This window comes from Phodopus roborovskii, unplaced genomic scaffold (genome assembly GCF_943737965.1).
Source record: "Phodopus roborovskii unplaced genomic scaffold, PHOROB, whole genome shotgun sequence".
NCBI classification, from domain to species: Eukaryota; Metazoa; Chordata; class Mammalia; order Rodentia; family Cricetidae; genus Phodopus; species Phodopus roborovskii.
The window spans coordinates 37,717,355-37,742,052 of record NW_026126409.1 but is presented as its reverse complement, the minus strand read 5'-3'; the positions used below and the strand labels follow the sequence as shown (position 1 = coordinate 37,742,052).

General features: G+C 40.0%; 1 protein-coding gene across 1 annotated transcript; it reads left to right on the top strand.

Annotated features, from left to right (window-relative positions):
- Positions 1-399: 399 nt before the first annotated feature.
- On the top strand, positions 400-24,492 carry LOC127220460 (cytochrome P450 4V2). The gene is made up of 11 exons (XM_051182318.1): positions 400-784; positions 5,892-6,004; positions 11,272-11,357; positions 12,012-12,202; positions 12,558-12,627; positions 14,337-14,463; positions 16,321-16,506; positions 19,755-19,857; positions 20,669-20,803; positions 20,891-21,070; positions 23,156-24,492. Exons 1-11 carry the CDS (start codon positions 568-570, stop codon positions 23,323-23,325), a joined length of 1,578 nt encoding a protein of 525 aa, XP_051038275.1. The 5' UTR covers positions 400-567; the 3' UTR covers positions 23,326-24,492.
- Positions 24,493-24,698: the final 206 nt, after the last annotated feature.

The window sequence follows — 24,698 nt, the reverse complement described above, 5'->3', positions numbered from 1 at the left end:
TTTAAAACAGACTGCTCATGAGATCCGTAAACTCCACACTTAGGGGGTGTTGCAAAATCCTAAACAGCAAACCTTAGCCGGACTCAGGGCGTCCAGAGATGATGGTGTGAATTTCTAATTTCTTCTCCATCCAGAAACTGCCCTAAATTCGACCTCTCCGTCTTCTTTCCGCACCAGAGTCTTCAAGTGCATTCTGAACCTCAGAGCTCAGAAGCTGTTCCGGGTCTTTCACTTTCGTCTAGCACCCCAGAGACTAGCTGAATTACGTAGGCTCCAGCGGCCGCATCATTAACAAGCCAGGGACGCTTTCTCTCAGCCTCAGAAACGTTGTCCCCAAGGTCAGGTGGCGGTGGTGGCAGTGGCTACAGAACTCCCCGACTCCAGAGCAGGAAGACCCCGAGCATACCGGACGTGTCCTGGGAACCAGCTCCTGCATTCCAGAGTCTCGGAACTGGTCCAGTCCCTGTTGCTTTGAACTTGGAACAAAATTTCCCTCACTTTGCTGAGCCCCACAGCGGCTGATCACCACCCGCCCCTTGCCAGCAAGGAAAGAGGAGCATCGGAGAGATGATGTGGCTGTGGTTAGGGCTCATCGGGCAGAAGCTGTTGCTCTGGGGAGCAGCGAGTGCAGTCTCAGTGGCCGGTGCTACTGTCTTGCTCAACATCCTGCAGATGTTGGCCAGCTACGCTCGCAAATGGCAGCAGATGCGGCCTATCCCATCCGTGGGACCACCGGCCTATCCCTTGGTGGGACATGCGTTGTTGATGAAACCCAACAGCACAGGTAAGAGTTTGTACAAGGAGTCTGTATTCTGACCAGAAGACTGGGAAGCCTATTCAAAGGACTCCTTCCCAAACTTGGGGTCCTCACATCGCTCAGACCCACTTTCTCATTAGCTGCTAGAAGAAAACAATCATTCACCCCTAAAGAATAGATTCCCAGCTCTCCCGATTCCAGTTTCCCCTCTGGTGCCTGCCAAAGTGTCTCTTCCATCCTATAAAGAGCTTAGTAAACAAACGTAAGTATATGTAACAGATTGCAATACTTCCAAGCACCTGTGGTTCCTTAGACCTTTCTCTGTTGCAGAAGTTCTTTTTCCTTGTCTTGGTTAGCAAAGAGTTAAGGAGGAAACCGCCCTTGGAAAGCTGCAAATATCCTCAAACTGCAGGCCAGTCCTCTTTGTCTCTTAGTTAAGAAAACAGGAGAGCAGAGGTTGGTTTGTGGCTTGTTGCCTCCTGTCTCAGACATCCTATTGCTTGATCAAGGGCAGTTAAAATCCTCTTGGCCTTTGTATTTCCTGTTGGAGAAGTTTCTCAGCTACCCCTACTGCCTGGGTAATGAGGTAAATTATATATATAGCCAGTTCTAAAAATCTTATTTATTAAGGAGTGCTTTTTAAAAAAAATTGAAATAATCTTTTTAAAATGTCTTATGCATTTTTCTGCTTGTTTTATTGATGTAAAAAAATACCTTAAATCAGAAAGTCCTTAAAGGCAATGGTATTTGTGGTTCCGGGTTGGAATGTTGCATTTGATCTTAACACTTAATTTCTATGACTGTGTAAGTTGGGATGGCCAGAACTACAGATACAACCAGCATGGCACATTTGAAAAGAACCTGCATCAGGAACTATGCTTTCTTCAGATTAATTATTAATAGTTGCTTTCCAGGCTGACCATCAACTTTTAATCTTTTAAAGATACTTTATTATCATTTCTGTGACTCCAGACAAAAACTGCATGCTCACTACAATTTGACATGAATAAACTGGAAAATCATAGGAAAGTATGCATCAAAATATTTCCTAGCAGAAATCCCAGTAAATTTGTCACCTAACAATCAATATGACTTATGTTAGAAGCTACACACCAGTATAATCACAGTGATTACACTCAGGCTGTCTAGTTGCCTCTACTCAAAAGAAAGTTAACCTCCCCTTCCACTCCAAGACTTGAAAGTATATGCTGATAATTCCACTGTAAAAACTATGGCAGACAAGATCCAAAACCCTAAATGCCCATTGGAGAATAAAGATTTCTTAGTATAGAAAGCCAGGTTCTCAGGAAACCGTTCAGTGTTTCTGGCTATATACTGAGGAGTCCCACTGTGTTTAGTAAAATGAAAATTGGCAAAGCATTATTTTGAGCGTCTTTGTAGGGAGTTTTCACAGGAGATCAGTGGGTAGAACTGAGTGGCCCAGCTAAGAAAAACTCATCTTTAACATGGGCAGAATCCCAGCACCCAACTCACCCTGAGTACAGAGAAACAATACAGGAAGCAAATCAGTATCTCCCTGAGTTTTTCTCCAGTTGCCTTGGTCATCAGAAAGCCAGGCTTGCCAGTCTCCAGATTGTGCTACTTAGGCGAGCCTCTGGCTTCCCCCATGCCTCTTTCTGTTTTCTATTCCTGCATTTCATGTGCATCTCTCACGGCTGCTACTTCTGAAGGTACAAACTGCTCACACTCAGAGTCCTAATTCATCGTAGGCATAGTTTTTGCATGTCTGTCTCAACACAAGTGCGTTATCACCAGGTTGACTTTCGAGGAAGTACTGGGTGTGTATGTAAGAACATGGGGGACCCTCAAGAAATGAAGATATTGGCATCCATGAAAGAAAAATCTTGGGGCCTCAGCTCTTTCGATCTGCATTTCCCCATTGTGGGCTTTCATCCATGTCATTGTCACACTTGTATTGCCTATCATCACATTTCAAATGCCAGCAACTATGCACTGAGGTGCAAGCAATTACAATGATGGTGGTACATGTTTATATATTTTAATTTTTGACCCATTTCTTTATTAACACAGTTAATCTGCTTATGATTGTTATTAACATGTCTGCGTGTTTTGATTGTAAAAACATATGCAAGTACTTATTTGATTACATAAAGTGTTCTCCGAGGCATCTCAGTGTTATTGTATTGTATTCTCTGAAATTTTAAGGAAATATCTCTTATATAACTTTTTTAAAAAATATTTTTCTGTAATTTTATTTTGAGGATGTTAGTCCTTTAGGGTTTTAGATTTTAGACATTTTGGTCTTTTCTGTATTTCCTCATTTAAAATTATAAATGTTTGGGATTAAAATCCTCCTTGAAGGGGATATAGTCATAGAAGCCTTGGTTCTACTTTACCCTTGGTAAGTCTTATATTTTGGGGAAATGCACTAAAATCTTCAGTGACTAAGACCAGATGAGAAATAACTTTGAGCTGGTGGGAGTCCTTAAATTCATTCTCATTGGAGTGACTCCGAGAGAGGAGTGTGGCCGCTTAGAAAGGACGGCTTACTCAGGCAATAAGGACTACACTTGGGGATGACAAAATCATTGCTCAACTTTCTGTTATGAAACTGACTTAATAAGGAAGTTGTTGAGAACTCTCTGAGTTAAGAGTTTTTCTGCTGTTCTTAACTTATTTCATTTATGGCAGTCACTTTTGTAGTTATCTTAGGATTAAAATGCAATTTGAGTCAAATTTCTAGGTCACTATCTAAGCTGCACTTGTCTGCAGTAAGTCCTTTAAGTGCCAATCAAGCATTTATGGAGACCCTTTGTACTCAGCATCAAGCTCAGCAAAAGTGGGCCTGTCAAAACACCCTAAGATGGGATCTCTGCTCTGAGCCACACTGTCCATTATATAAGAGGCTGTGCCTTTTATTTTATGGTTAAGTGTGGTGATGTATTACTTTTTATTTAATAAACCTTGCCTGAGGGTTCAAAATGCAAAGCTGGCCACAAGCAATAGAACCAGGCAGTGATGATATATGCTTTTAATTCTAGCAGGCATACTAGTTAGCCATAGAAGCCAGGTGATGGTGACACACCTTTAATCCCAGGACTCAAGACTCAGAGGTAGATGGATCCCTATTAGTTCAAGGCCACACTGAGCTACACAAAATTGATTCAGTCTAAGAGATAAACATCTCACACAAAGGTAATCTCAGCACTTGGGATCATGTGCCTTTAATACTAGCTCTTGAGGTATATAAGACAGGAGCAGATATTCAGTCTGGGGCATTTTTTGGTCTCCAGCCACGTTGAGGACAGGATTTCTTCAGCCTGGGTAGAGGTGACAGCTTGGGTAGAGATAAGACTTCGCTGCATTGCTTCTGTGATCTTCAGCTTGAAGCTTGAACCTCAATATCAGTCTGTTTTTTTATTATTCATGTTATGGCTAAGGTTCAGATTCAGGCCTTGGTGACCTTACTGTGTGTATTGCATGCAGATTCCAGTTGGCATCTATAGTCTCAAGTTTACCAGTGTTTCCTGTTAAATAACCAAAGGGCCCAAACTTTGGATCTGACTCCCTCCAACCACAGATTCAAATGCCCTCATCTTCCCACCACACCAGAGCAAGGTGGTCAGAAGGCCAATGTGGAACAGAATGCTCTGAAACCAATGAGATGATACAGCCCACAATTTTAAAAATATTTCAATACATACATACATACACACACACACGTGTGTGTCTGTGTACATATGTGTGTGTGTGTCTGTGTGAATGTATGACACATATATGTGGGTGCCTGTGGAGGCCAGGAAAGGATGTTAGAACCCCTGATGTTGAATTTAAGATGATCTGCTATGAGTGGTGGGAATTGAACTTAGGTCCTCAGGAAGAGCAGTCAGTGCCTTTACCCACTGAGCTATCTCTCTAGTTCTAGTCTTTAAAATTTTAAAACAATTTCTTAATTAACATTCATTTATTTATTTAGAGGTGTGTGTGTGTGTGTGTGTGTGTGTGTGTGAGAGAGAGAGAGAGAGAGAGAGTGTGTGTGTGTCAGTGCATGTGTGGAGTCAAAGGACATCTACCTAGATTCAGCTCTTTCCTTCCACCATGTGGACCCCAGGATCAACTCAAGTTGGCAGTTGATAACTTTCCTGACTGGACCATCTTTCCTGCTCATTCCCTGCCATTTCAACAATACTGACAGTATTTGTATTTTTGTTTCATTTTTTTGTTTTTGAGACAGTGTTTCTCTGTATTGCTTTGGAGCCTGTCCTGGAACTCACTCTGTAGGCCAGGCTGGCCTCGAACTCACAGAGATCTGCCTGCCTCTGACTTCTGAGTGCTGGGATTAAAGGCATGAGCCACCACCACCCGGCTCAGTAATTTTTTTTTTTATCTAAGATATTCTTGGAGTTTCTTTTCCAAGTGTGGTACAATGGTTTAGATGGCAGGTTCTGGGGTCTTGGGTCAAAGCCAGGTTCTACCATTTTCCAGTTCCCTGGCATCAAGCATTGATTTATTAGGAATGTACATCTTGTCACATCAAATCCTAATAGTTATCTTATGATAACTTACATCATTGTTATGATGGGAGATGTCATTCTGTAAATATGTTTCTCATACTGGTTAATGAATAAAGCACTGTTGGCCAATAGGAAAGCAAGATAGATGGGACTAGGAGACAAGGAGGATTTGAGGAAGTAGTAGGGAGGAATCAAGATGGAGAGACTGGAGAGAGCAGACGCCAGCCCCACTCTCCGGTAAGATGAGACCACGTGGAAATACTTAGATTAATAGAAATGGGTTAATACTTAAGACAGAGCTAGCCGATAAGAAACAAATAACTGGCCAACAGCGTTATATCAAATACAGAGTCTCTGTGTGTTAATTGGGGCCGGCACCGCGGTGGGTCCAGGCCAGCAGGAAAAACCTTACTCCTAACATTGTTAGCTCTTATTTGAAGGACAGATAATACTTTTAAAAATAACCTTGCAGCTACAGAAATGTTGCGAAACTCATGGGACCTCCCATCCACTCCCCAGCTCCTATAATGATGATATGTCACATACCTTGCGTATTTGTTGAAAGGAGATAATGGACATTTGTACACTCAACAAATTCTTGTGTCCATGGAATTTAGGACAAAATTTTTTTCTTCCAGACTTTTTTCAACAGTTAATTCAGTACACAGAAGAATTCCGACACCTGCCACTCATAAAACTTTGGATCGGACCAGTGCCCCTGGTGGCCCTTTACAAAGCAGAGAATGTGGAGGTGGGTACTTGCTATTATAGTGGACAGTGCGCTATATAGGCTATGATGTAAGTGCATCAGGACACAAGGAACAAATACAGCTTCAAGTTTCATTACACTCCATCCAAGATTACTTCCCTGTGCAGGCTATTCAGAGATTTCTTGCAATTACAATCCTGGAAGGCTAACTCCCCACAGCTGTACATATTTCTCATTAGGTCTCAAGACACCGGTTCTCCTTTTGAAAGAGGTCTTCCATGGGAGATTTCTGTTGTTGTCATTGTTGTTTTGGGAATTTAGTGTTCTGTTTTGTATTGGAGACTAAATCTAAGGCCACTCCATGTCATTCAAATGCTCTCCCATTAACATCAATGCCTTTTTCTTTTTCTAATTTTGAGGCACTTAGTTGCCCAGGGTGGCTATGAACTCATCCTGTATTTCCAGGCTACTCTTGAACTTATCTGTAATTCTCCTGCCTCAGCCTCCTGAACAGCTAGTGTAGTGGCTCTGCACCAAACCTGGTGTACCAGACAATTTTAAGAATTCAGAATTCATGACTAATAAAACAGGAGAGTTTTCATCATGGGTTTTAGAGTCTCTTCTCATATCAGTGATAAATTTGTTACCATACTGAGGATGTGGAGCATAAGGAAAAGAAACTAAGCCTTCGAGTTGTTTGCCCAACAGCAAGCCCGGAATGTTCTGAAGTGTTCTGACCTGATGTCTGGAACAGGGGTTGTCTTAGTTATTTAGTTCTACTGCTTATAATGAAACACCATAACCAAGTTTAATTTGGGACTTACGGTTCCAGAGGGTTAGAGTCTATGACTATCATGTCAGGGAAGCAGCAGGTAGGCATGGTGTGAAGGGCAGTAGCTGAGAGCTCATGTCTCACTTCGCAAAAATTAGGCAGAGAACTAATCAGAAATGGTATGGACTTTTGAAACCTCAAAGCTGAACTTCAGTGACACATCTCATTCAACAAGGACACACCTTCTAATCCTTATCAAACAGTTCCACCAACAGGGATCACTATTTAAACATCATGAGTGCAAGTGCGCGCATGCGCGCGCACACACACACACACACACACACACACACACACACACACAGACACACACACACCTATATCTATGGGTCATTCTTATTAAACCACCATAGAGACTATTCTCTCCATTTATTAAACAGTAAAGTGAATATGGTATTGAGAAGGAATGAGGAACTTTTGTTTTAATCATGTTTTATAGGATTGTCATAAAGTAAAAAATTGTCTAACCTTTTGACTCAGAATAGCACATAAAGCCACAACCAGCTAGTATCCACGTATGCCCACATGCCTCTTTCAACTTTGTGTATATATAAAGGCGTGTGTAAGGGTTTGTGTTGTATTTGTATGTGTGAGGGTTGTGTGTGTGTGTGTGTGTGTGTGAGGGGTGTGTGTGTGTGTGTGTATGGGGTATCTGTGTGTTATGTGCTGCTTTCAATGTATTGTTGCTTTCAGGGAATGGTAAAACCATTCTAGTTTCTATATCTTAGGCACACATAAATTGTTCTGAGTCAGAGGCATGAGTGGGCTACAGAAACAAACCAAAACATAAAACAGGGAATGTGGTACATTCAAGTAATGCATTCAGTGAGCTTATAGGTGTTAATTACATTGGGGATCCAAAGTAGAATAAGATTGATTCTATTGTGTTTTCTTTCTTAAAGGCATAGTCATTCTAATCAGGCTGAATATATAGCATATAAGCAGAATGAAAACATAGTCCTAAATGATCTCAAGTCACATTATTAACTTGTTGCAGACGGCGTGAAAGTTTGCTTTGTAATGGTAAGCTACAGGAAGCATTCTCAGAAAAATTATTCCCACAATCCCACTCCCTTTGTTGTAGTAATTAGGGTTCACATCAGTCAAAGCTGCCATTGATGTAGTGGTTGGTAAGAGTAGAGTTTGTTGGAGGAGTAGCATGAATTAGCATTACTGTAGTCTTAGTTATTATTGGAAACTCAGAAGAGGGACCCTCTTCAGCAGTTAGGTTGTCTTCTGGTGCCAGTCTACGATATGTCCCTGCCACTCTGAGGACCGAGACAGTCTATTAGGAAAGAACAAAGACATAGAGCCAAAGCTTCAATTAATGGGTGGAACAGGATGTAACTATGTGATGAGCTCCTAAGGGAGTTTATATAAAACCATGTGGCTTTTGTTGCTGTTTTTCCTTCTTTTCTTTTGTTTTTTTGTCTGAGACAGGTTTCCCTGTGTAATAATCTTGGCTGTCCTGGAAGTAGACAAGGCAGTCCCGAACTCACAAAGAATCCTCCTGCCTCTGCCTTCAAAGTTCCGGGATTAAAGGCATGTGCTACCTCTGCCTGACTTGTTTTGTTTTTTAAATAAAACTTCTTGCTTCTTAGTGATATTGTCCCACAGGTGTTAGGAAGAGTAACTGAGAAATAAAGAAATTATTTAGTTCCCTGATTTTTTTTGTACTTGACTTTTGAATACTAAATAGGATCCTTTAATTATGGCTTGTCCTTGGCAATTACATGAAATGCCATGACAGACATAAATTCCAAAGTTGGCAAAATAAGAGACAAGTTTTAGGACCACCAGTAGGGTGTTAACCGTTTTAATTTGTTTAGACACCCATTACAGAGAAAGCAGGTAGTAAGTATCTAGAAATAGTTCTAACAGACTCGTTGATTTGTGGACTAGTAAAGATAAATCCTGAAGAAGTATCAATGCAAACATGAACAAATTTAAAAGAACCAAAGAAATATATGTGAGTTATATTTATGTGCCAACGATCATTAGGATGAAAACCATGAGAGTTAACCCCTTTGGGGCTATGGTGCCCAATAATAGTTGACACAGGATGATTTGCTGAAACTGTGTCTGTGATAACTGAAGTTATTTTTTGTAAAGCTTTAGCTTCTAAGTAAACGAAGGAATGGAAAGAGGGAGCCTGTTGAAGAAAAGGCACAAATAGGTGTCAGAAAGATGCTTTCCTTCTGTGCAGGGTGGGTTACTCCTGCATGGATGGAATAAGAACATGTTGAGTTTTTCAAGAAAGGGGCTTCAGATAGTGATGACAAGGAGTCTGAGGTATGAGCCAAGGTGGCTTAAAATAAGAGTGGAATGGCTTGAGCTGCACAGTGAGAATCTGTTAGTAGATTGACAGGTTAATCAAGGAGTTGACAGGAGGCAGAAAGGGCAGCCCATAGATTTCCCTGTTGGGTGGTTCCTAAAGGGTTTACAAGAGAATGCCATATTCCAGCACCATAATGTTAGGCAATGGCCTCTTTTGCCTGATTTGTTGGCTCCATCTGATAAAATGGTCAGTTCAAAAGAAATAGAATGAGTATTTTTGGGAGAAAAGGCCTGTATCGGAAGGGATTCAATTGTTCCTGTAATCTTTTTTAGGAAGTAGGTGAATAAAAATTTGTCCCTCGAACCCTGTAAATGTTATTTTTCATTCTACTGAGGTCTACGGAAAAAAGTGAAAGTTGCCTTGAGATATAAAAGGATGGATGGTTTTGGTTCGGCTCTGTTGAGTAAAAGTTATTCTTTGTTTGCTTCTTTCTTTCTTTCTTTCTTTCTTTCTTTCTTTCTTTCTTTCTTTTGTTTTTTGCTTTTTTGTTTGTTTTTAGGTGTAATGGGAAGATATAACGATTCTAAAATGATTGCAGTGGGGCTTAACTGTCCAATGGCTGCTGTGAGGGGAAGAGGAGTGTCAGTGATAAATAAACAGACGGGGTAGATCTAATCATTGACAAGAAAGTGGACTATTGTTCCAAGGCTTGGGCTAATAACTGTTGTCATCCAAGGTGATGTTGTCATCCAAGGTTAATTTAAGTCAGTGTCCTCTTTAAAAGACATAAAAGGGTATGGCAGAGCTGCTTTGAGAGCTTCCAAGGGGGGTTGGAGACTACTGACATTGCCTAAGAGTTATTAAAGAGAATTTAACATTATCTTTTGGTGTGGGGGACCAGATGCTTTTAATTGATGAGGTATAATGAAAGAATTAGTGGCAATGTATCCAAGATAACTGTATGGAACAGTTAGCTGAATTTTGTTTGGGGCAAGCAGTAAATGAAAATTCTATCATGACACTTATAAATCCCTTAAAAGAACTAGATTTGTGTTTTTTAGTAGAAGAATCTAATAAGATGTCCTCCATATAATTAAATATGAATAGGTCTTAGGATATTCACATCAAATAGGGTTTACTGCCTTATTTTCCCACCATTGGCAGAGGGAGGGGTACTGAGTTATTGAAGGAGAACTTTCCAGTGAAGCTGAAACATTGATTTGAAAAGGCATTTTTTTTTCTATATCACCAATGTGTAAAACAAACAAACAAACCTGTAAATAACATAACATGGTTGTTCTGAAAGATCATAGCAGGAGGTGGAGTTTGGGGGAGCAGGCAACCACAAGGCTAATACCAGAATTTGATTAATATTGGGGACATTATTTTATTTTAAGCCCTTGTGCAGTTTGGCTGGTTTATTTATTAATTAGGGGGCTGGCAAATTGTTGAGCTCAGTTTCCAAGTTTCTTCTTTAACAGTTACCTTTTTTTTTTCAAGAAGACCATTAAACAGACTTTAAAAAGCTTTTAAATTTACAACCACAGAGAAACATCATGTGCCCACCCTTCACATTCAAGGTGGTGGCAAAGCCACTGTTTTCAGGTGAAGACAAGTCTTTAACTCTGGATGAAGCAGCAGGGCAAGGCAGAGTCTAGGATGGAGGACTGGGCCAGGAAGTGTGTGTGGTTCAGAGCGGGTGGGGTTTTGTTGTGTTTTGTAAGTTCTCCCCTTTTCTCTAGATAAGGTCCTGTACCTAGTTTAACTTGGTTCCAAAAAGTGAAATGTTTTCCCCCCAAGTTTCCCCCCAAGTGACCAATAGTCAGGGTACCAGGGACAGTATTTCTGACTAATGTTTAAAAGCCTTAATGTCTTAGCTCCAGTTTCTTTAAATAAAGTGATTAAGTGCTGTGCCTAAGTTTAAATTCGGGAGACGAAGAACTCACAATAGAGAAAAACAAAAGCCAAAGGCCATGAAGGGATTCACCCACTCATTTTCCCCAGCTCCATTTAGTCTCCAAGCTTGGATGACAATTTGTTTGTATATTTGAAACTCTGAGCAGATTTCTTTTAGGCATGAGAATTAAATGAGTCACAGAGAATAGTAAATATTGATAAAATGTTGATCTGAAGAACATACCTAGTCCAAAGTTCTTATAGTGGTCATGTCTAAATCCCTCAATTATTTAATCTCTTCTTAAGGTAATTTTGACCAGTTCGAAGCAAATTGATAAATCACTGTTGTACAAGTTCCTACAGCCATGGTTGGGACTAGGACTTCTCACAAGGTAAGGCACTGATATTTTTTTCATAGACTATAGTTCAGATGATGTCCAGTATCCTCCAGTTATAGTAATAGGGAGTTCCTAGCCAGACATGCCTATAGCCAGGAGTTATGAGCTATAAGAATTAGGAGGTCTGCAGCAGAGTGAAAATGGGTGGTGGTGGGAAGTCTTGAAAAGTCAATGAGACAGCCAGGCAGGTACAGATAAGCACATAAATCAGCCTTGGTCTGGCACCTGAAATAAGTCTCTTCCCCAAGAGAGAGCTCACCAGGAACACACATTTTGTAAACTGTTTTTCAAGATCCAAACAGTAGACATTAAGGTTGAGTCTCAGAGCATATGGGTATCTGAAGACTTTGAGGCTTAGGGGACAGACTGACTTAAGAAGTTCTTCTTAGAAATGGACAAAATATTCTCAATATTTCCTACCCTTTGAAAGTAATTTTAACTATTAATATCATAGAGCAAGGTCCAGATATCAACACTGTGGGGATAAGTGATACTATCATACATATGTGGCTACCTTTCTTGTTGGAATGAGATCATTGCAATGCTGTGGATGAGACTGTTTTAGAATCATGTTGACGGGGCTGGGCTCATGGCTGCTGCATGGTGGCTTCCTCCTCTTCAGTTTATTATGATGTGTTGTATTTGCAGTACTGGGAACAAGTGGCGCTCCAGGAGGAAATTGTTAACACCCACATTCCATTTTACAATTCTGGAGGATTTCTTAGATGTCATGAATGAGCAGGCAAATATATTGGTCGATAAGCTTGAACACCATGTCAATCAAGGAGCATTTAACTGCTTTGTTCACATCACTCTTTGTGCTTTGGATATAATCTGTGGTAAGTCTGATGGGTTTATGCTGCAAGAATGAAATGGCCTGAGTAGAAAATAAGATTCTGTGGGGAGGACAAATGAGGGGATTGGTTGGAACGGACCCAGGATCCTTCAGGGTAACATTATTGGAAGACTCTCCCCAAGAAGCTGCAGCCATTCCTGAGGCAGGAGTGACCAAAGCAGACACTGTGTCACCTTGCCTGGAAGGTCAAAGGAAAGGGGTGACAGGAGGGATAGATGGGAAAAGAAGAAGACATAGAAGAGAACATAATAGGACCCATCTGTCTCCTGGTGTCCCCTGCCACATGGCGAACACAGCTGGCCATGTAGTAAACCATTGCTTGTACCTGTATGTTGCAGAAACAGCTATGGGGAAGAACATTGGAGCTCAAAGTAATGATGATTCTGAGTATGTCCGTACAGTGTATCGGTAAGTGTGTGTGTGTGTGTGTGTGTGTGTGTGTGTGTGTGTGTGTGATGGGTCTTTTATTTTGCCTTAAAATTGCTATTGATTTTGGGTTTTAAAACCATTGCTAATCACTAATCTCACCTATTTGTGTGGTGATTTGATTGTGTTTGAAGTGAGATTTGCTTTATAATATAGGCATCAACTTTAGCAACAGGGGATTGTTATAAATTTAAATTATGGTATATCTGAGTGCTTCAGAAATTTAAAATCTCTAATTGCACCCTGCTACCAGTTGACAAAAGAGAGTTATAAGCAATCCGAATAGCATGTCAACTATTAGTGTATATCAGATATTCATAAAAACACTCTATAGCAGTTCTCAACCTGTGGGTTGTGATCTCTTTGGGGGTCAAATGACCCTTTCACAAGAGTCACATATCAGATAGCTTGTGTGCCAGCAATTTACATTATGATTCATATCAGTAGCAAAGTTACAGTTATGAACTAGCAATGAAAATAATTTATGGTTTGGGGGTCACCACAGCATGAAGAACTGTATTAATTGGTCGCAGGGTTAGGAAGGTTAAGAACTACTGCTCTAGCTCTATACCACAGTGGTTACCTATGTTCTGTGTATGCTTTTTTTATATTAGGAAAATTTAAATGCCATTTGTTTTCTTCCATGTCTTCTGCATTGAGTGGGTGCTGATTATGCAATTGAGGCAATCTTTTTTAACTTTAAAAGTACTTGGAGTTATTCACCTATTAAGAGATGGGGCTAGGATTTGACTTTTACTATCTTAGTTTATTGCTCAGTTAATCTCATCCTAACAAATATTTACTGAACATCTATGATCAGTCAGATATCATAGTTACTAGCTGGCTTTAAATTGACACAGACAACAGAATAGTATGGGAGATGGCTGTTGAAACAGGAAATATAAATTTAGGAATTTTAACAGTCGTTGACAAAGAAAAGATCAAATTGTTATCAGTTTGCAAAACTTGGATATGTCCTAGAATAGTGTCCTGTAAAGGCCCCTTCAAAGAGCTGTCACTTAGACTATCCTAAAGGAGACTGCCTGCACTGTCACTTGCAATGAGAATCAGGTGCTAGAAACAGCTCTGTGACAGATTGCTACTTAATGTGCAATTTCCTGTAAAGATTGCTTATTTTTCTAAATCATATTTATTGTGTGTATGTAGACACACACCCCGGAGCACATGTGGAAGTTAAAAACAATTTGTAGAAGCTGGTTCTTCCCTTCTGCCATGTGTGTCCAGAGGTTAGAACTCAGGTGCCCAGGCCTGGTAGCAGGTTCATTTACTTGCTGAGCCATCTCACTGGCCTCAGAGATTTTAATATCCTTAAAAGAGTGACCAAGTAAGTGCTGCATAGAGCTTAGAATCAAATTTTATCGAAACCTTTGCTACAAGTGCTCTGACATTTCCTGGGAAGTTGTGAGCTTGCACTGTGGAAATAGAAGCACTGGCCAGAGGCCATCTGCAGGTTTCATACTGGATTTTTCATTTCTCTAGTTTAAACAATATTTGCCTAAGACCCATGATATGTGTAGTAATCTATTATTTTCCCATTCAGCATTAAACATGGTTCTCTATTACCCTTGAATGCTAATCACTATCATTTCACTTATTACTGTTATCAAGACCAGGTTCCAAAGGTCAGGAGATAACATTTCTGACACAAGGTACTGTTATCTTGTTTATAGGATGAGCGATATGATACATCGTAGAATGAAGATGCCCTGGTTTTGGTTTGACCTTTGGTACCTTATGTTTAAAGAAGGACGAGAACACAGAAAAGGACTCAAGAGGCTACATACTTTCACCAACAATGTAAGTTGTGTGAGTGCATTTGCATGTGTGTCACTATGTACATGTGTTAAAATATACAAAGCATAGAATCAAGTGGAACTAAATGACTTCACAATGTTTTAGTTATTACAAAATACTAGAATATTCTTAAGTCTAGGATTTTTATGTTTTTTTTTTTCATTATACCAAAATTAGGGCCATGGAGAAGAATATTTGTTCCATAAAAGTTAAATAGAATAGAAATGCCAAAAAATAGTGATTACATTTAAATTACATATTCAGCTGGCATTAATGAAATGTTTGCTGAGTGTCATGCACTTTGCACAGTGTTGGAAATAGAGAAATTAACTAGGCATGCATGTTCCCTACCATATTGGAGAGTAGTCCAGGAGAAAAGGTTACCCATAGTCAAAATTACAGAATTTTCTATGGATTCAGAACACTTACTATTCTAGGTGGAGGAGGAAAGGGACAGAGATCTGCACATACATCTCTTGGGAAATGTTTTGGGGAAGTCAGTAGTTCTCATAAATATAGCATAATTCAGTAAAAACTAATTTGATAGTGCTATTTTCTTACAAAAATGAAAAATAAGCAGGTGGAGGGGTTTGTTTCAAACATGGGATATTTATCTTTCAGTTGAATACATATTTATCAAAAAGCAAGGTTTGATTGAAAATACAGAACACATTGCAATGTGGTGAAAATTTCCCATTGAAATATATCTTTTCTTTGCTGTAATTTTTGTTTAAAATACATTGGGCCTGCATCTTTGTGATAAGGACAAGCCATCAAGGAGTCACGTGATTAAGTCAGTGGATGTTACATGAACGAAATGCTGCCTTGAATTGACCCCAGTATAATCACCAGGTAGCAGGAGGAGGAGGAGAAGCAGTCACATCTTGTAATTACATTTTCCATCTAAATGTAACAATATCAACATAAGTATAAATAAGCAATGAATTCCAGACTGCATAGACAATGCGGTTTATTTTGCAAACATTGAAAACTATATATTGACAATAAAAGAAAACATAGTATTTTGCTCCCACATTTCTGAGAATACTCATTTAAGCCTCTTCATAGGAGAGTCACCCAATTACACAACAGGAAAAGAAAATATTCATGAACACAGCAGGTGTATGGACTGCTTTTGTTGCTATCATTCACAACAGTGTTCTTAATCTGGGTGGGGCAATCATTACACAAAGGCAGACTCCCCTAAGTGGATGGTGGTACTTGAAATTGTGGGAGAGCATACTAAAATGCAAATACAAAGCATGTCAGGTGGTAAGTGAAGTGGGGGCAAATGTAGGAAGGTCAGACACAGAGAGAGTTAGGGGTCATTTGCAGGGAAGATGTCTTGTGTGGCTATTGCCTGAGACCTGAAAGTGGCACAGGATCCAGTCACATGAGCACTCATGGGCAGAGCATTCTGCATTCATTGACGAGCATGCAGGGTGAACTGGCTCATCAGCTATTGGCTCATTAACTTGCTATTTCCTTTCTCCATAACTAGATGCAATCATCAAGAGAGATCTAGAATTAGTGTATTTTGTAATTGTGTCCTCTCTACTAGTTACACTTGCCCTCATGAGTTCCCTTACATCTCTAGGGGACTGCTTAGTAGACAGCAACTCTATTCCCATGTTAGAAAGACTGCAAAAATAGTACTTGCAAATTACAGGTTTGTCCTAACATTAAATTCATATTTAATAACACATGACATAGTGTTAACCAGAGGCTTTATTGCTTTTTTCTCGAGAGCCTAAGTTTGCACTGAAATAGAATAAAACAGGAAAAGTTTCATAGAAAAATGTACCAGTAAGCTTTACCAAAAGTGCAAATTTTGTGTTTGACATTATTTAAATCCTACAGGTCATCATTGAACGGGTCAATGACATGAAGGCAGAGGAAGATGGTACCAATGCTGGTAGGGGTTGTGAACCCTCCAAAAGTAAGCGTAAGGCCTTTCTTGACTTGCTTTTGAGTGTGACTGATGAGGACGGAAACAGGTTAAGCCATGAAGACATCCGAGAGGAAGTTGACACCTTCATGTTTGAGGTAATTTTTGTTGCCAGGGAATTTTCATTGTTGAAGCATTTCACATCTCAGGTTTTACTGTTGTGGAGACACACACTTAACACATTCAAGAACTAGCTTCCATCCCTGGCACCACAGCAACAAACAAACAAACAAACAAAATGGCGGAGTTGGGGCAGACTAGAGAGATGGCTTAGTAGTTAAGAGCACTGGCTGCTCTTCCAGAGGACCTGGGTTCAAGTCCCAGCACTCATATGAAAGCTCACCACTGTCTATAACTCCAGTTTCAGAGGATATGGTACCCTTACACAGACATACATGCAGGCAAAACACCAATGCACATAACAATAAACATTTTAAAGCAAAACCAAAAACAGAACAACAACACCAAAACAGCAACTCCACAGAAATGGGACCATTGAGATGACTCAGCTAGTGAAAGTGTTTGCTATGGAGTTTGACCACCTGCAACCAACATTGCAGGAGAAGAGCTCTAACTCCTACAGTTATTCTTTGATCTCCACATGTGCCCTGCCATAAACCACACATACACACACTAATTAATAAATGTAATTTAAAATACCCCCAGTTTCAACAGGTGCTAGAATCACAAACACAGATTTTAAAAATAAAATACTAAAGCAACTTAGTGTAACAGGAAAAATTTAATATCATCTTCTGAAATTATAAAATTTAAGAACAGGGTGATGATAGAAACATTATTTTTTTTACTAAGAAAATTAAGGTTCCCCCAGACTTTTCCCAAGAGCCTCCACAATGTTCTCAGTTCCCTATGTTGCTTCACGCTTCTCTTAACCTCCCCAAACAGGTCCATTTCCCTCCTCTTAAAGTCCGGCACTTAGCTACTGCTGTGGGTTGCTTTAAACAAAGAGAATCTAACCAGTTTGTGATTCTAATGGGATTTCTGGCATTTTAGTATTTCTTAAAAGGCACTTCTTAAAAAATATACTTTGAATAATCACATTACAAAGAGTGGAGCTTTCTACAGGTGTGTTGCAAAAATGAAGGTTTCAGAAAGTCCTAGCTACAGCCTCGGCGTGAAGGGAAGGGAACCATACATGGGCTTCCAGAGGGCACTCAGTGCTGAGCATGGAACTGCGTTGGCTGCTCTGCCTCCAGTCCTCTGGATGTACTGCCCCTACTACTGATTTTGCTTAAGTGTTTATTTCATTTTTAACTGGTAAATAGCCATTGTTTATGGTTCTGGAGTCCAATGTGATACTTTGATACAGGTGTGCACTAGGGAATGTGCACACCATGTTAATTAATGAAGCCATCACCTTCACATATTTACCTGATTCTGGAGTGAGAACATTCAAAATTCACTCTTTATTCACTCTTTAGGGCTACATGATAAATACATCATGACTAATTATAGCCCACCAAGATGTTCCATAGATGATCATGACAACTCATTGCTTACACCCGAGATCCTGTGCCTTTTGAGGATCTCTCCTCCCTTCCTCCCCAGCCACCAGACAAAACCTCTGGTAACTGTCATTCCACTCTGAATGCCTTTGAGTCAAACTATTCTTAGTTCCTACATGTTGGTGTTATTTTTCTTTCTGTCCTGGAGTATTTTACTTCCCACAATGCCCTTAGATTCGCCCATGCTATCACAGTAACAGGATTTCCTAATGTTTAAAAAGAGAATGCATACTATTATTTTATGCATGTCCTACAGTTTTGAAATCCAATCACCTGCTCATGAGCATCTCTGATATGCAATCTTTCTATTAAGTGCAGTTTTTATCGAGATTCCAAAGACATTTCTCAGAGAAAAGGCAAACCAATCTAAAATTCATATGAAGCCACAGAAGATACCGAAAAGCCAAAACAATCTCCAGCAAAAGGGAATAAAAGAGTCATATTGATTACTTTTAAAATACTGTACAAAGCTATAGTAATCAAAACAGCATGGTTATGGCATAAAAAAATACATATAGACCAGTGGGGTGGATGAGTCAAGAAATAATTATGCATTTATAATCATCTGGTATTTGACAGGGGATGAGAATACACAGTGGGAAGGATCTACATGGGATGGAGTCTGGAAAACTAAATAGCCACATGCAAGAGGATAAAAACTGATCCTTATCCCACCCTTTAAACAAGAATTAACTCAAAATGAATTGAAGAGGTACTGTGAGACATGAAACTGTAAAACTAGTAAGAAAAATATGGGGGAGCTCCCTAAAGCCTAGTCTAGGAACCTATTCCTTTAAGATGACTTCCAGAAACCATAAACAACAAAAGAGAAACTATGCAGATGGGATTTTGTCATCCATTCATCTCTAGCTGTACTAAGGGTCTGAAGACCTGGGCTCTTATTTTGTGCCAGTGAACTAAATAAAATGGTTCCAGTCCATCCAGCTCTAACTGTTTTGCCTGTGTTGTAAATAGAGACCTAGACTCAATCAGTGGTTTTAAATCTGTCCCCTCCCTTTTTTGGGGAGGGTCAAAGACAAGGAAGGTCAGTGGTCGATTACTTGCCTAGTATACGTGAGGCTATGCTTCAATGCCCAATAAAACAGCTGTCTTAACTACCTTGCCATAGTTTGTTGCTGTGATAAAATACCATGATCAAGAGCAATGTGTGAAGGTTGGTGTGCGTGCGTGTGTGTGTGTGTGTGTGTGCGTATGTTATGATTCCAGAGGGTTAGAGTCCATTATGGTGAGGAAGGCTTGGGCAGCCTGGTCTAAAGAGTGAGTTTCAGGACAGCCAAGTCTTCACAAAGAAACACTGTCTCAAAAAACAAACAAACAAAAACAAAAAAAGAAAAAAGAAAAGAAAAGGGAAATACCCCACCAAAAGTACATTGGAAATCATAGAAGCCATATATGAGCAATGCAGCAAATATAGGTTATCAACATTTCACATTGAGCATTGAGATCTTACATTTCTATTTTTCCCACATTCTTACACAGCAACCCATATGCACAATACATATGTATATGAGTATATGTGAACCCTACACATCTAATTCCCACCAATAACCATAGCCAGGGTAATTTCATTCCTGTAGCTCAAACATGTTCTGAAGCCTTGATGTTCTTTGTTGCACTGAGTAGGAAGCCTACCCTGTTACGATACTGAGGCTTCCTTTATGCACGCGATGTAGGCTGTTTTCTTGAGGCTTTCATGCCCCAGGTTTCAGTCATTAACCTATTGAGATTGTGAACTCTTCTTCTTCTTCACACATACACCAACAGAACTGTACCTTTAAGTATCCCCCTTGTATTTACAGGGTCATGATACAACTGCAGCTGCAATAAACTGGTCTTTATACCTGTTGGGTTCTTATCCAGAAGTCCAGAAAAAAGTGGACAAGGAACTGGATGACATATTTGGTACGTTGGGACCCTTTGTTAGCTCTGTTGGGGGGCCCCAAGTCCACAGAAACAGTGGTCATTCTTGACCCATAAAGATGCCACAGTCATCAACAGAAGACCATGGTGTAGGACCCCTGCCTGCAGCTGTCTCCTTGACAAGGTCCAGTGAGTTTCCTGGCAGGCATGTAACAAGTGTAGAAGCTAAGGATGCACAGATCAATAACACTGTTCACAATAGTCCTACTGCTTCATAGGCAACAAAACACATGTGCCTACAGCTTAAAGTCATGGGCTGTGCCCTTGAGCAACACCAAGATGATGCTGTATGGGCTCACAGGACATAGGTGAAAATAGTTATTAGATTAAAGAGAGAGTCCTTTCATGGACTGCATCTAACATTGTGAGAGCAGTGATTCAGGATGCAGCTAGAGGATTTGTTTCTACTATACAGCAAGCCCTGTCATCTCTACAATAATTTCAGCACCCTACAGGAAACCTGTACTGCTGAACAGTCACTCATCTTTCTTCTTCTAGCCCCACCACCAGAAGTCACTATTTTACTTCCCATTTCTAGAAATGGAATCATACATTGTCTTTGTAATGTTACTATATTGAAATATCAAAATGGGAGTTGGTCTTATCTGGTTTCTGTTACTTAGCCCAATGCTTCATTTTATTTTATTCCTCATGGCATTAGAAATTCTGCTTTGTTTGTGGACATTTGACTTTCTGTGTGTGGCTCTGTATTGCTGTTTGATGTCTCACCTCCTTAAGCCTATGTCCCCAAAGCCTAGGCTTTGTTTTCATTTTGTACATTTATTTTAACCAGGACAGTCCCTTCGCCCTGTCACCTTGGAAGACCTGAAGAAGCTTAAATATCTGGATTGTGTCATTAAGGAGACTCTAAGAATTTTCCCCTCTGTCCCTTTATTTGCCCGGAGTCTTAGTGAAGACTGTGAAGTCGGTGGGTATTACAGCATGAGGGAGCAGGGTTATATCCTTCCTGTCTATCTGATAGAGTGTCCTGATACATCACTCTCTCTTTTGACAGCTGGTTACAAAGTCTCAAAAGGCACAGAAGCAGTCCTCATTCCGTATGCATTACACCGAGACCCCAGATACTTCCCAGATCCTGAGGAATTTCAGCCAGAGCGGTTCTTTCCTGAGAACTCCCAAGGACGACATCCCTATGCCTATGTGCCCTTTTCTGCTGGACCTCGAAACTGTATTGGTTTGTATCCATGACCTTTCAGGCCCGTGTGATAGATTCATACAGGAACTCTGAAGCACAATGGGACATTACTCGTAGTCAGTAGACTAAGAGAGGTTCTGATTTCCTCCACTTTACACTATAGTTTTAAAATGCCATTGTTAGGGTTTGGGAAAGCATCTCAGTTGGTACTGTGCAAGCATGAGAACCCAAGTGTGTCTCTAAATGCAAGTCAAGTTGGGTGTGGTATGCACATGTGATCCCAGTGGTGGGAATGCAGAAAGGGTGGCACTCTGAGACAGAATACAGCATAGATTGTTTGAAATAATGAAAACTAAACCTTTCACCATTCATCAGGGTAGGTGTCAGTGGGTCTTCCAAACTTTCTCTCTTTTTGTTTATATGTGCCAGCCCTCTCTTTGTGTGTCTTCGGTTGATGTTTTGTTTGTTTGTTTTTTGTTTTGTTTGTTTGTTTGTTTGTTTTTCCTCTGTGTGTTTGTATGTTAAATACAAGCCTCAGCTTGTATGAGACCCACCTTAATGATCTCATTTAGTTCATTTAAAGACCCACACTAAGGACATTCATAGTATAAAATATTGGGAGTTGCCTGGTGTGATGACATAGAATCAGGAGGCAGTGGCAGGTGAGAATCTCCGTGAGTTCAAGGCCAGCCAGGGCTACATAGTGACACCCTTTCTCAAATAAACAAATGAGAGAGGGAGGAAAGGAAAGGGTGAGAGAGAAAAGGAGGGAGGGAGAGGAGAGAGGGAGAGAAGATTCCCACTTATAATTTTGGATTTAAACATAATTCTGCCTATAACATAAAGTATAATCAATGTCATGGTAAATATTTAATTGTTTAGGGTGTGTGGTGTATGAGGGTGTGCCACTGCATGAGTGTGGATGTCAGAGGATGACTTTAGAAGTTGGTTTTCATCTTCCACTTTGTGGGGCTCAGGGACCAAACTCAGGTGACTGGGTTTGCCAGCAAGCACCTTTACCTTACCCAATGAGCTGTCTTGATACCTCTAGAGTTCTAAAATACTGGAGCTTTAGCTTTGTTATTGTGGTAGAAAAAAATGTTTGTGATAAGACTTATTTTGTTTGAAAGAATCGCAGACCCACACAAAAGGCATTGCCTGACTGCCTTGCAAATGCACATCACATGCCTTATAAATAATTTGGCTTTAGCATTTGTAGCTCTTTATGACATATATGAATGCAAACATTCGTGAAATGAGGCTAGATATAAAGATTTGGGTCTGAACCATATCTGATTACTATAGAGTGGATACATGAAGGAGACAACAAAAAACAGTCTGGGAGGGCTGGCAGCCATTAGGAGCCCGTATTGCTTATAATGGGGATTTGAGTTCAGTTGCCAGCACCACCTACCCACCCACATTGGGTGACTAACAGACTCTAGTAATTCCAGATCCAGGGGACCAGGATCTTGTATTTACATGCACACCACTATTTCCCATCACACATATACATCATACAGACTTTAAATTGCTCTTTAAAAAAATCCAATCTAGAAATTCCCAATTTAAATGAGCCTGGATTCATCTAGCTGCCAGTCATCACTAGGTATCCTTTGGCACCCATTCTAATTCTAGAGTTGGTCTAGGACTGCTCAGAGATACCCAATTGCTGATGTGCAATTCTGTTTATAAACTGGCATGGATTTGCATTTGAATGCATATTTATATCCTCCAGTACTTAAATCACCTCCAGATTCCTGTAATACTAGTAACAATACATATGCTATGAAAAACAATTGTTCTTATTGCTTAGAGGGTGAATGATGAGGCAACAATCTATACATGTTCAGTAAAGATGAAATTTAAAGAAATACTTTAACCCATGGTCAGTTGAATCCATAGATATAGAATCTACAGATTGGAGAGTCCATGGTACAGCTAAAGTAGAGATTGCCTGGCTGCCACAGCTAAATGTGGGAGCAAAAAGGATAGTCAAAGTTTTTCAGTTTTCCAATCATCTCGGGGGCTTTGTTCTCTGGCCAAATGAATGTGAAGTGTCTTCTTGTGTCTCACATTTGAGCTGTGTGCACAATCCAAGTGATGATACTCATTTACTTAAAGGTCAAAAGTTTGCTGTGATGGAGGAGAAGACAATTCTTGCCTGTATCCTGAGGCGGTTTTGGGTAGAATCCAACCAGAAGAGAGAAGAACTTGGCCTGTCTGGAGATCTGATTCTTAGGCCAAATAATGGCATCTGGATCAAGCTGAAGAGGAGACATGAGGAACCCTAACTTTGTCCTTGAGACCTTATCATGAAGAAGATTGTTCCATACGAAACATGGTATTTGCAATTTTTAGATTGTGAGCTGAAAACTCCAAATCCTTGGACATAATGTTTTCTCTTGTTCCCACTGATCTTGATTCCTAGTCCATCACAGAGAGTTTTTGTATGTGTATTACCAACATAGATGCCATATCACACCCATTCTTGGTCTCTTGGTATGGTTAGCTGAATCACACCAATAAAAATTATAACAGGAGGGACCATCAACCTATTCAATTTTATTTGTTATATTCAAAAGATGTCATTTAAATGAAATTTCAGAATCAAGAAAATGTTATTGTTGACTCTGAAATTCATATGATAGCATCTGAAAACGGTGGGTAATTAAGCTCTTCAGTATAACGGCCTTAGGTTTTCTCTCATTAGTTATAAGTAGTTGTCACATCTCTTTCACCTTGTTGACTGTGAGCAAGGATCTTCTGTTTTTGGTGGAGTTCCAATCACTTTTCACATCATATTATTGGAAAAGATTCCTTTCCACAACTCCCAATCTGTCACAGAATCTCCATTAGTGGCCTTTGAAGTTTAAGTAGCCACAGAAACTCTCTGCTTATGCACCAATCAATCAAGAGTAAGGGCAGCCAGGCATAGGTGGCCCACACCTTTAATCCCAGCACTTGAGAGGCAGAGGGAGGCAGATCTCTATGAGTTCAAGGCCACTCTGGTCTACAGAGCAAGATTAGGGGGATGGAGTAAAGGGGACAGTAAATTTCTGTCCAAGATCTGCTACTAGTTGTGCTATGGCTAGCCATGAATACAATGTCTACACTGGAGCTCTCCATTCCCTGATAACACTTTCTCCTACAACATACTTTGACTTTATGGAACTCAGGACTGTAATTGGATGGATTAGAACTCAGGATGCTGGCCCTCAGGGTGTGCATGTCTTTTTTGTAATTCCTCTACTTTTAGAGGAAGACTCTGTCCTTTCATATTTAGTTACACTGTAATAACACTTGGTTCAGGACTATACACCTAATTAACTCAGCCTGGTGGAACATCCCTGCCAAGCTGATAACTGAATTTCATTCCTTCGATGTTAATTTGGTATATAATACTACTACTTCTCATGCAATGACTTTTAAGAATTTCTTTATAATAAATAATTGTTTTACAGAAACAGTTGTGTGCCTTGCTTTGTTTTCAGTTTTCCATGGTCTCACAAATAGAAGCAAGAAACAGAAGGGATAGAATATGTACCCATGAATCAGAATCAAAGGGGAATGGTGTAACAATCAGAGTTTGGCAAGTGCCACAACAAGATTCACTTGGGGAAATATTACCAAATAGATCTGTTAGACTCTCCAGAGAGCCCCAGTG

What these genes read in the sequence shown, in the direction of transcription:
- LOC127220460 (XM_051182318.1), top strand. Translation starts at nt 568, where the DNA reads ATGATGTGGCTGTGGTTAGGGCTCATCGGGCAGAAGCTGTTGCTCTGG. An exon ending in TGCTTTGGATATAATCTGTG is followed by an intron (nt 12,203 to 12,557) that starts GTAAGTCTGATG and finishes TGTATGTTGCAG; the next exon opens with AAACAGCTATGGGGAAGAAC. An exon ending in TTGACACCTTCATGTTTGAG is followed by an intron (nt 16,507 to 19,754) that starts GTAATTTTTGTT and finishes TTGTATTTACAG; the next exon opens with GGTCATGATACAACTGCAGC.